The sequence below is a fragment of the Copidosoma floridanum genome, unplaced genomic scaffold (genome assembly GCF_036245765.1).
Source record: "Copidosoma floridanum isolate Cflo_tuat_1 unplaced genomic scaffold, Cflo_Japanese_pri ptg000009l, whole genome shotgun sequence".
NCBI classification, from domain to species: domain Eukaryota; kingdom Metazoa; phylum Arthropoda; class Insecta; order Hymenoptera; family Encyrtidae; genus Copidosoma; species Copidosoma floridanum.
Window position 1 is genome coordinate 4,538,400 of NW_028321886.1, and position 11,246 is coordinate 4,549,645.

The following is an 11,246-nucleotide window of genomic DNA, read 5'->3' on the forward strand; positions in this document are numbered from 1 at the left end:
TCGGATAGGATATTGTACAATTTTATACGTAAGTATATATAGGTATATTAAATATATAATTATTAACACGGCAAATCTCGTCAGCAAGGTTAGTATGAAACTGTGGTTCATTCGGTTCAAAACGCAGGCCACAGACGCGCTAGTTTAGCAGAAGTTTAGTGCAATACCTCTGACGGAGGCATTCTTGTTTGTTAGTTTGACTTTATACAAATTTTGTACAGTAAATTTTATTTTAGTTTCATGGAATTGTAAATAAATTTTTTCTGAATAACGAGTGATAAATTGGACATGGATATAGACACACAGAGCGAGGATGGAGAGCTCAAGAGAACTCCGGAGGGATAGTAAGTGCAATGTAATATTCTGTTTATAGGTTAAGGTATCAACAGCATACATTCCTTTTTTTCAAACAATTCTTTCTTTATCATTAAATTTATTGAAAGCATTAATACTCAAGTAGATGTAACTAATATATACATTGTTGCTTGAATTAATCGACCACATAATAATATTTTTTGAAGTCTGAATTTATACATGACAAGTTTGATATGGTGACATGTAATATGCTTGATGTTACTTTTATAATTTGAACAAAAAATTATAGTTAGTGTTGTGATTTTGTGAATACCACGCTGCGTACTGTTTTTACAAAAACATTTACTCAAGTTTATTCTACTTATGATTTTTACTCAAAAAGTACAATGAAGCCATAAGATGTACGCTGTTTTAAATTATTTTACAGTAGCCCATTGTATTATAATAAGAAATCTCTAATGATTGGACAAAAATATCCAAATAAATATTCATATTATTAAGTAGACATGAGACTTTAATTTTCAATACATTTCTACAATATACTTGTAGGAGCTATAGGAGGTCGATTGTCGGGTTACAGATAAATTGAACCCTTGCCGCAAACATCACAAACAATGTCAACTTTATATGTAATATACATGAAATTAGTTGCGGCTGGTTTATAATTGATTACATGGCTCTACTGTAAGAGTAATAATTATTTGGATCAGCGCCATCTAGCGTTGCGGATTTCTGAACTAGAAAGTAGCCCTAAAATTCTAAAAGAGAGTTTTAGGCATTTTCAGCCCTAGAGCCATTTAATCAATTATAAACCAGCCGCAACTAACGTTATAGATATCAAATATAAGTTAACGTTATGTGCATAGTTGGCGACAAGTTTACAATTTATCTTTTACCCGAAAGTATAAATATATAGAAGGTCGATATTTAGGTAAAAGATTAATTGCAAACTTGCCACCAACAGCACAGACAACGTTAACTTATATTTGACATCTATAACATTAGTTGCGGCTGGTTTATAATTGATTGAATGGCTCTAGGGCTGAAAATGCCTAAAACTCTCCTTGAGAATTTTAGGACCAATTTTTAGTTCAGAAATCCGCAACGCTAGATGGCGCTGATCCAAATAATTATTTCTCTTACAGTAGAGCCATGTAATCTGCAATTATAAACCAGCCGCAACTAATCTTGTAGATAGAAGATAAAATGTTGACATTGTCTGTGATGTTTTGCGGCAAGGATTCAATTTATCTTTAACCCGAAAATCTAACTCCAAAAGTATAGATATTCTACTTGTATGGTTTAATAAAATCGACCATATGGCACTACTTCGTAGTGATGAGTATAATTACTACACATAACTTCACGTAGATCTTACACCGTGCTCTCTTTACCAGAATGATAAAATCCAAAGTAAATAAATGTAACAATTATAAGCTGTATATATATTTAAGTAAATGAAATAGAAACCGTCTGCTTTACAATTTATGTGCGCGCTTTCGTGCTCTTGTATACATAATATATACGTGCAGTTTCGTGCAGACCGGGCTTCCGTACGCATCAGTTCAAGTTCAATGCTTCAACATTCGGAGCACTGGCTGACTTGCTCTAGCAAACAATTTTGTAACATTTGTTGCAGTTTTCTCAGTATAGGTACATGTTTGTGATGTATGGTGCATCTATAAGTATTAAAGGCTTCATGAGAAAGTAAATTCGATTGAATATACTCACTTCTTATTTGATAAATAAATAAAGAAAAGCGATGTGTTCAGTGCAGCTATCGTACTCTTAATCATGTACAGTGTATGGGTTCACTATAGTGTCTATTGTAGTGTATACCTATAGGTATGTTGAAAAATGCCAGCAGTTCGCAAGTCCATTTCAAGGTAATTTCGTGGAAACTAGTTTTCCGTTGGAAAATTTTTTAATGAAAACACAGCCTAAATAAAATAATATAATAACAAATAATCACTATTAAAATTAGAAACTAAACCACGAATCACAAGGTTATGTGCGTCCGCGGCGTAATCTAGTGTACTTATTAATTACAATAAAATTCCTTTTCTTGCAAACTACTAACTACTAAATTTACTAAAGATCTAAATACAGATTAAAAAACGAGTGTACGAACACAAGGAATTAACTAATGTAAGCGTCGGGCGCGCGTGTCTTTTTTTTCCAACTCAAGTTATTCCGAGGGAGAAGGCGTAGACACAACGGACTCCCTGGAGATAAAGCCGCCCCAGGCGGTGGTGCGCCATCGAAAGGCGACATCCTCCCATCGGCGGAACAAGCACTCGGACCGTAGCAGAGAGGACAAGGAGCGCAGCGTCAAGTTATCGTCATCGTCATCGTCGACGTCGAGACATCACGGGGAAAGAGATGACACCAGTAGATATGTTCGAGACAGTGGAGGCACGAAACACAGCAAGCATCGAAGGCACGGGGAGATCGAGGAGAAGACCAGGAGGTCAGATCCTTCCAAGCGAGAGCGAGAGCCCACCAGGCACGAGAGAAAAGAGCGAAGTACAGGAGACAGGGTCCTCGAGGATCTAAGGGAAAGGTGAGTCAGATTTTAGTTAAATATATCAACACATGTGCTCTGTTGTAGTTAATTTCAACGTTTGATGAAGCCCGACAAAAAAAATACTTGGTGCATTATTAAAATTGAATCTTCAATATTGAAAAAACGTTTAGAAAGTTTTTAACGACTAGCCTTTAATGAATAATTTTTTCTTTCCCATCTTCAGCAAGCCCTGCTAAATATCATTATTTTACATGTTGATTTTTTCATCAATGTACCTATGACTTTGCATTTTGATATATCGTATTTACTCACGAGCAATATGCAGCTGGTACTGTGCTGTCTTAAAATAAACAGCTATACTTTTGGATTATCAAAAATAATGACTATTTTTTACACTTGTCATTTTGCATAAAAGCTTTACCACTCACTGTATGACAACTTTCAGATAATTTAATCCATTCATACCGGCGTTTCAGATTACTGGATAAACGTCGGGAAAGACGCGAGGACATGCAAGACTACAAAATGGAATCGTCGTCTTCTTCATCACGCCGTGGTGACTCATCACGAGACTCTCGGGGAGGTGAGAGGCGCGAAGTACGTGTAGAGGATTTACGCGAACGGCGAGAAATTAGGATGGCAGCGGAAGAGTCAATGAACCGTGAATCGCAACGAGATCGTCGGGAGATAAGGATGGAGGATCAACGCAGTAATCGACACATGCGAATGGAGCAAGACAGTTATCCTGACGTTGAGATAGTGGAATCAAATCAGAGGATATCTTCTGGACGCGAAAAGAGGCACAAACGGTCGCATAAGCACGAGAGGACGAGAGATCGCGAGCGGGAAAAAATGGAGAAAGAAATAGGTGAGTCAATGTTGATAAGTCACTGTATTTTTAGGTTTTTGTCGAATGCTCACATCAAATACTTAATGTTTTATTCTTTTTTAGTACATCGAGAAAAGCACGCTCGAGATTATCAAATGAGGGAGCATCAAAGTCGTGAACACCACTCGCGCGAGCATCAGCAAGTAATAGAGGACTTTGAAGAGTTAGAGCGCATGGAGGCAATGTCAGTTTCGGAACACCAGCACCAGCAGCTGCTATCTATTACAAAAGATCCAAAAGAGATGACAGAACAAGAGCTTCGTCGCCAGAGACTTATCGAAGCCAATCGCGAAATGTCCCGAATCAAAGAGAACTCTAGACTAGAGCTTGAAAATCGTCGTAAAATGCGTGGCGAAAAACGCCAACACAGTCCCGAACTAATGCAGCTTCCACACGATCCATCAGTTGTCGAGCTATCAGACGAGAGCATACACATAGGCAATCAATCGGACAGGAGTAGTCCTAAAAGTATTCGTTCGCGAGCATCCGAGGAAGATAACCAACGCGATCGTTCGAGTGATGACTCTTCGAGCTCCAGTTCTACGAGTACTGATGACGACGATGATTCAACAGATTCGAAAAACTCTGAGGACTCGGAATACAATAATCCTAGTCCACTGTCTGTCGATCAGCTTGCCAAGTCAGACAGATCGGGCGCTGATTCGCCTGGTCATATTGATTCAAATGGTACCGATAAGATATCAAACAACAACGAAACCATAGATGTTCCCGACAAGGAGGTTGAATTGCCTCCCTACATTCCAGCAGTTCAGGGTTGTAGAAGCGTTGAAGAGTACAAGTGTCTGAATCGCATAGCGGAAGGTACGTATGGCGTCGTGTACAGAGCCGAAGACAGACGCACAAAAGAAATAGTAGCTCTAAAACGTTTGAAAATGGAGAAAGAAAAAGATGGCTTTCCCATTACAAGCTTGCGTGAGATCAATACTCTGCTGAAGGCTCAGCATCCCAACATAGTCACAGTGCGAGAAATAGTTGTTGGTAGTAATATGGACAAGATATTTATTGTCATGGACTATGTCGAACACGACTTGAAGTCTCTCATGGAAACGATGAAAATGAAAAATCATGTTTTTATTCCCGGGGAAATCAAGTGCTTAATGAAACAGCTACTGGCTGCTGTAGCTCACTTGCACGACAATTGGATACTTCACAGGGATCTTAAGACCTCTAATTTGCTATTAAGTCACAGAGGTATTCTAAAGGTCGGTGATTTCGGTCTAGCCAGAGAATATGGATCGCCACTGAAGCAGTATACATCTATTGTCGTGACACTTTGGTATCGCGCACCTGAATTGTTGCTTGGAGCTAAAGAATACAGTACGCCAATCGACATGTGGTCCGTAGGGTGAGTAAGAGGAACTAAATCTAAATATAACAATATTTTTGAGATTTTTCGTAATCTCACGGCTGCTTTTATTTTGCGATGCAGATGCATTTTTGCTGAACTTTTGCGAATGGAGGCATTGTTTCCCGGAAAATCGGAAATCGAATTATTGAATAGAATTTTCAAAGAGCTAGGTACACCAAGTGACAGAGTCTGGCCGGGATACAGCAAACTGCCAATGGTAAAAAAAATCCCATTTGCGCAGTATCCTGTGAATAGTATAAGGCAGCGATTCGGTTTATCCTTGTCTGACTTGGGAATTGAACTGCTAGTAAAGTAAGTATAAGGACAAAGTTTTCATTTTTTTACCTCGATAACTACTTTTTTTTTTTAACTTGCTGATTGTATTTCTCCAGATTCTTGACGTATGATCCAGCTCAAAGAATAACTGCGGAAAAGGCGCTGGAACATTCGTACTTTTCTGAATCGCCGTTACCAATAGATCCAGCCATGTTTCCCACGTGGCCGGCGAAATCAGAATTTGGTGTGCGGACAGTTAACGCGTCACCAAAGCCACCCAGTGGTGGCAAGGAATTCAAGGCTTTGAGCGAGGACGAGGATAATTCTTCTGGTTTTCACATGGGCTCGAGAGAGGCTGGTAGACCCGCTGGTGTTGGCTTTCAATTGAGATTTTGACAGCATAGCCTTTGCCAATGTGTGATCACGCAAAGTTTTTTTACTTTGAAACGCGTTAACTTTTGTACCGGTTTTATGTTGTGGCAGAGAACAAATCGTAGATGTCTAAGACTGTATGTAAATAAAATAAATATTGTAAATTATTAGGTTTACTTTTAGTTCTAGCTGCATTCCCGTGACATTTTGTTTCTTCTCTTTTTCATTGAAGTTACAATAAACATTTCGTACACAATGTTACAAAAAGAAATTTCACATTTTTTCTACGTATTTTTTGCTCTTTATTCATGTTAAACAAACAACATAGAGATATACAGCTTGTAAAAATTTTCCCCAAGAAACAACCAAATTATTTTTTGTGTAGCCGTTAAGCAGTGTTATAAATTTTTCCATGATTCGCAATCAAAATTTATTGTCGATTACGCACAGCAGCAAGTTTTCATTAAACTTTTCACTATAAACATTGTTATTATAAACATAAATGTACATCATGATAAGCACAACTGAAAAATACCATTGGGTAATGTTGGATCGGTTACGCAATTTTTATCTATGCTTATTAATCTACTTTCCGGCGTTGTTCATGTTCTTTGGCAAACCGAGCAGCGAATTGATGATATCCGAGTTCCTCTTGGGGTGACAGAGGCGCTGGGGCATCGTCAGCAAAAGTTTCACAAGCAAATCGTTATCCTGCAAAAGGGATAATTTCATTTCACCCAAACTACCCAATGAGTAATAAGTGCACCGTTGAATCACAAAAAAAAAAAAATCTCCCAAAAGTAGTGAAGATCACACGTACTATCAATAGTACTCACCAAATCACGTCCGTAGAAATTGTTGGGCATGACCAAGCTGTGTGACTCGTCCTCCATCGAGGCGGAAGCACAGCAGATGATCGCCAAGAGGATAGAAACTTTGACAAAGCCGTTCAACCAAGACTGCATTTTTATTACCTTCACAGAGCAAACAAATGCTAAGTACAACTTGTTTAAAAAAAAGGTGTAGTTCGAAATGGATATATACCTCGATGTAGCAAATAATGGCTTAAAATCACTTTGAGGGAAAAAAATATATGGATCGTCGATACGGGTAGCTCCTTCAGGACGTTGAATGAGCGGCCCTTAGCCGATCCTCGTCTTTTATAGGTAGAAAAATCGAGTCGACTCGTTAGCCAAGAACATCTGCACCGGACGCGCATCTATTTCCGAGATGTCCATTGACTGTCCCTGTACCCTTTGCAAAAGACATTTTCTATCGGTTCAATGGGATTGATTGTATCTTGCGTCATTCCATCGATTGTACCTACATTTGTACATACTTACGCTTGTGCGTGACGGTAATAAAAGGATGTAACGTAAGCTTAACTTTAAATGGTTGTACGTGTGGCGATACCGATGATATACATTTAGATCGTCATCACTTCTGATAGACATATATATATCAAGACGTACCGTGAGAAATAAATATATTTATAAAATCAATAACTCCTGGGATGAGCAGTTTAAATGAGAATCATGAATATACATTTCAAAGTATGCATGTATAGATATGCATTTATGTCGCTTCAGTTCTAGAAAAGAAAAAAAGAAGAAAAAAAAGGTCCTCGTTACTAATACTTATTCCACATAAAAAAAAAAAAAAAAAAAATAAACACCGGACGATCCAGTTGCGAATCGAGTGGATAACATATCCGCACTTGCTGCGCCGCTATAACGTAGCTGTCGTCCTACCCTCGCCCAGAAAAACCTGATTTTCAAGGTGACCCTCCGAACAGGCTAAATGTATTTTGGGGCATCGAAGAAGAAGAAAACATTGATAGAAATACCATAGCGATGTTAAACATCGCCGATGCACTTTTCTCGAGAAATGCATCGGCAGGACGAAGATTGCGGCGCATGCAGGAAACACGTTAGATATATATCTATATAATATCGAAAGTTAGCTGCGAATTTTTCCCAATTCGCCGTTGTCTTTCTTATCTATTATATATTTACAAAAACATTTTGGGTATGCGATTGATAATCATATAGTTGATTCGCAATATTTTCCATACGTAAACAGGAAGTTGATTTCACATCGTCATCCCATACAAGTTCATGAGTCAAGAAAACAAAATGGTCACAATATAGAGTTTTTTTTTTTCTTTTGTTTTCGAGTTGAAAACAAATTTCAAAGTCCGCTATTTTTTAAAAATACTTATAATAATTTCAAATTAAACAGTGACCTTTTTCGTATTTTTTTAAGGACACCGTAAAACTTGGAAAAAAAATGACGAATAAGATAAAAGTCAAGCGAAGCACTGCATACACGTTCATTGAGTTGCGTGAATGTAACGATCCAAAGACAAATTAGAGTTGAGTATTCATGAAATCGGTAATTATTATGGGTTGCTTTTTGCCGATTTTATAGCGTCGAATGAAAAAAACTGCGAGCAGTTCATCAATTGTCGTTTAAATAATGGTATTGAAAAATCTTGCTGAATTTACAAAACGAAACGAAAAAACGTTGACTCTTATATATACTTGGATCTTCGTGAAAACAGATCGATTGGAGATAGAGGGAAATGTTAAGATTCTTGGTCCCACAGCATGGTTTAAAAATTCCCAATTTAAGACGAAAAAAAAAAAAAAAAAAAAAAAAAAAAAAAAGCATTTTACCATAACCACCGATCGTGGCGTCGCGTGTTTGCGCATACATGCGATTCCCCGGTTAGCCGAGAAAAAGCACTCGAGAGACGTAGCAAATAATCCCCAGCATCAGAAGCCAAGCCGGGTCACTAACCAGCCGTCCCCGGGTGGCCTTGAACCAGGTCACTCTTTCTCCCTCGCTCTCCCCTTCCACCCGGACAACACAGAACAAAAAGAACCACACGTTCTCCATCTCCTTCTCTCTCTCTTTTTTAAATTTCGTTTATTTCCTTTCATCTACTTCTCTTTCTTTCCTTCCTTCCTTCCCCTTGATTTCGTGTACATACCATACAAGTACCGTGCCTCGTTTGGCTCAGCAACATAATATAGTATTATATTTATTTAAATTATGTTCGTCATTATTGCACGCTTGACGCTTACACGTTTACAATGTGTGCGGGGGGAGAGCCACCCGCTCTATGATTTACGGCGCGCCGTCGACGCTGATTTTTATACTCGATACACGCGTGTATATCTACCTGTTTGATTAAAAATATCCGTCTGGTTTAAATGTTTCGTCCACGTGGATGTATATATATTTAACAGGTATGTTTCGTTGGACTCTGGCGACAACTATACAAAACTGCAGACATACCGATTACTTGGATCCAGCGTTTTCCTTATAGCCTAGACCTCGATTTTTTTGGGTAGTGAGGTGCCCTTAAGTTCTAGGTAAAAATGGTTAAATTTGTTGGCAAACGATCGTACAGTTCCGAAGATCACTGCCTTTTTATTTCCACCTACCCTATGGAAGTGACGAAAAAATTGTCAACGGGCACTTTATGGAGAGTTAATAATTATATAATTCGCACTATACTTGTATGCTATGTCGTAGGAAAACACCCGAATAACAACATAAGAGTTAGTTTTTTTTGAATCGATACAATGTGGGATCGGTAGGTGTAAAGCGTGGGAATGATGATAAAGAAAAAATAATTTATGGATTTAAAATTTCCTCTGATTGTTTGCAATTTTTTCATCATAAGACTTATGGAAAAGTATGGGTGTACAAGATCAAGTCAATGGTCCCAGTTGTAGCAGAATAGGTGCAAGGAAACCCCTAGAGCCCGATGATGAAGTTGGCGTTGAAAGGCCGACGAATAATAAAGAAATGGAAAAAATTTTTTATGATAAATTTCAGAGTTTAGCTGTACTTACTAAAATCCTCTTTTTCCTTTGTAAACATCGTTCACTTTTTTTTTCTTCATACCTTCGAGGATCAATTTAATTCCACGAAACGTGTTGAGGGGTACATTAAGAGAATAAAAAAATCGAAGGGATCGATTGATGGGGGGGGGGAAAAAAAAATGGGATTCGCGTATGCGTGTTACATTATAAAGTGCGTGCGCACACGTTTCTCGCGCCCAAGGGATCTAATTGCAAGGCTCAGCGAAGCGTCGTTGTACAAAAAAGGCACGGCCCCTATAAACGTCGCGCCTCGAGGCGAATGGATGAGCTTCATCTTCGATAATCGGAGAAATAAGGGGATTGCCTCTGTATGACTGTTTTTTTTTTTCCCTCGGTGGTAATGCGTTTATGAACGCGGATTATGATCGGTACACGGGGGTATAGTCATATGCACAAATGCACGTATGGGATATGCCGAGGAAAGATAAAACGCACCAAAGGGGTCATAAAGATTCCGGCCACGTATACATGTGCTCTGCCTCTCTGCTCGAAGGTTGTATTTTGCTAGCCGTTTTTTTTTTTTTTTTTCAAAGACTCATCATCGCAAATCTCGCTCCCAATGATTGTAAAAGACCCGAAGGATAAATAAAACAAACTCGCGAGGCTCTGCTGATCTCACGACTTTTGGGATCCACGTGATTTGTCGGGAAGAATTTTTCCATAAATAAAGCCTGCCCATACATCAAATTCACACCGATTCGTGATGCGCACACTGCTGATTCATTTGATTTAAAAAAAAAAAAAAAAAAAAAAAAAAAAGGTAGTTATATAAATAAAAAGCTCGTTTCACGCGTCTTTCGCTCGATTACTTCCTCGGACAGCTCGACGAGGCGAATAATACATAATTGCCGGTGTACTTGTTCCGTTTCGTAAGATCGTCCGCGTGGGAGGGTATACCGACCACCTTTGGGGGGGGGGGGTATCTGCAACATAATTATACAGTGGCGAGGAGTGTACGATGTATACAGTAGCGGGTTTCATCTATTTTATCGACAGCACAAAGAAAACCGTCTGCCACTGGCGGATTGGTTCTGTTATCCATGGATCGACTGAGCGAGAAATCGGGCCGATTCAACAACGCGGTAAAATTATACCTCCACGCCCTACATTTCGTGTAGATACGTGCCCTTGTATTGACTTTGTGCGCCTTTGTGTTGATGGTCAATGACTTACGAGGGTTACGAAAAGAGAGAGAGACAACCTGCAAAGCCTTTGGTAGGATGTAACAAAAAAAAAAAAAAAAACCCAATTATTTTTGATCAAAGTATTGTAAAAATAAGTAAAACCAAGCTAATGTAGGTATGGGTGCTTTGCACTTCTCGGAAAGGATGAGGGGTGAATAGAAGTAAAAAATGCACAAAAAAAATGAATGTGTAATTTGAGCCAACGCTTGCTGGTAAAAGTCACACGGAGGTATATACGATGGAATTTTTAATTTTATGAAGATTTACATATTTTTTGAGACACAATACACTTGCTTCTTTTTTTTTAACTTGAATAACGGTAGTAAAAATTACAACTCTTACATGGATGGAACAAAGAAAAACACAAATAATAATAAAAAATAATAAATACTAGAAGCGTTTTTTTGCTTTTTTTTTT

The 11,246-nt window shown here is 38.4% G+C and overlaps 2 protein-coding genes across 2 annotated transcripts; one reads left to right on the forward strand and one right to left on the reverse strand.

The window, feature by feature from the left end:
* Nucleotides 1–136: 136 nt before the first annotated feature.
* Nucleotides 137–5,915, forward strand: LOC106640667 (cyclin dependent kinase 11B pitslre). The gene is made up of 6 exons (XM_014354766.2): nucleotides 137–344; nucleotides 2,504–2,878; nucleotides 3,319–3,710; nucleotides 3,795–5,097; nucleotides 5,182–5,412; nucleotides 5,493–5,915. The coding sequence occupies exons 1-6, from the start codon at nucleotides 289–291 to the stop codon at nucleotides 5,770–5,772; spliced, it is 2,637 nt and encodes an 878-aa protein (XP_014210252.2). The 5' UTR covers nucleotides 137–288; the 3' UTR covers nucleotides 5,773–5,915.
* Nucleotides 5,916–5,958: 43 nt separating this feature from the next.
* Nucleotides 5,959–7,022, reverse strand: Pdf (Pigment-dispersing factor). The gene is made up of 3 exons (XM_014354797.2): nucleotides 6,793–7,022; nucleotides 6,585–6,722; nucleotides 5,959–6,459 (listed from the first exon to the last, which is right to left on the reverse strand). Exons 2-3 carry the CDS (start codon nucleotides 6,711–6,713, stop codon nucleotides 6,334–6,336), a joined length of 255 nt encoding a protein of 84 aa, XP_014210283.1. The 5' UTR covers nucleotides 6,714–6,722; nucleotides 6,793–7,022; the 3' UTR covers nucleotides 5,959–6,333.
* Nucleotides 7,023–11,246: the final 4,224 nt, after the last annotated feature.

Bases quoted from the DNA above. Each gene is read 5' to 3' on its own strand.
- Pdf (XM_014354797.2), bottom strand. From the start codon at position 6,713: ATGCAGTCTTGGTTGAACGGCTTTGTCAAAGTTTCTATCCTCTTGGCG. The intron at 6,460-6,584 runs GTGAGTACTATT...TCCCTTTTGCAG, and splicing joins ATTTCTACGGACGTGATTTG to GATAACGATTTGCTTGTGAA.
- LOC106640667 (XM_014354766.2), top strand. From the start codon at position 289: ATGGATATAGACACACAGAGCGAGGATGGAGAGCTCAAGAGAACTCCG. The intron at 345-2,503 runs GTAAGTGCAATG...TTCCAACTCAAG, and splicing joins AAGAGAACTCCGGAGGGATA to TTATTCCGAGGGAGAAGGCG. The intron at 2,879-3,318 runs GTGAGTCAGATT...CCGGCGTTTCAG, and splicing joins CTCGAGGATCTAAGGGAAAG to ATTACTGGATAAACGTCGGG.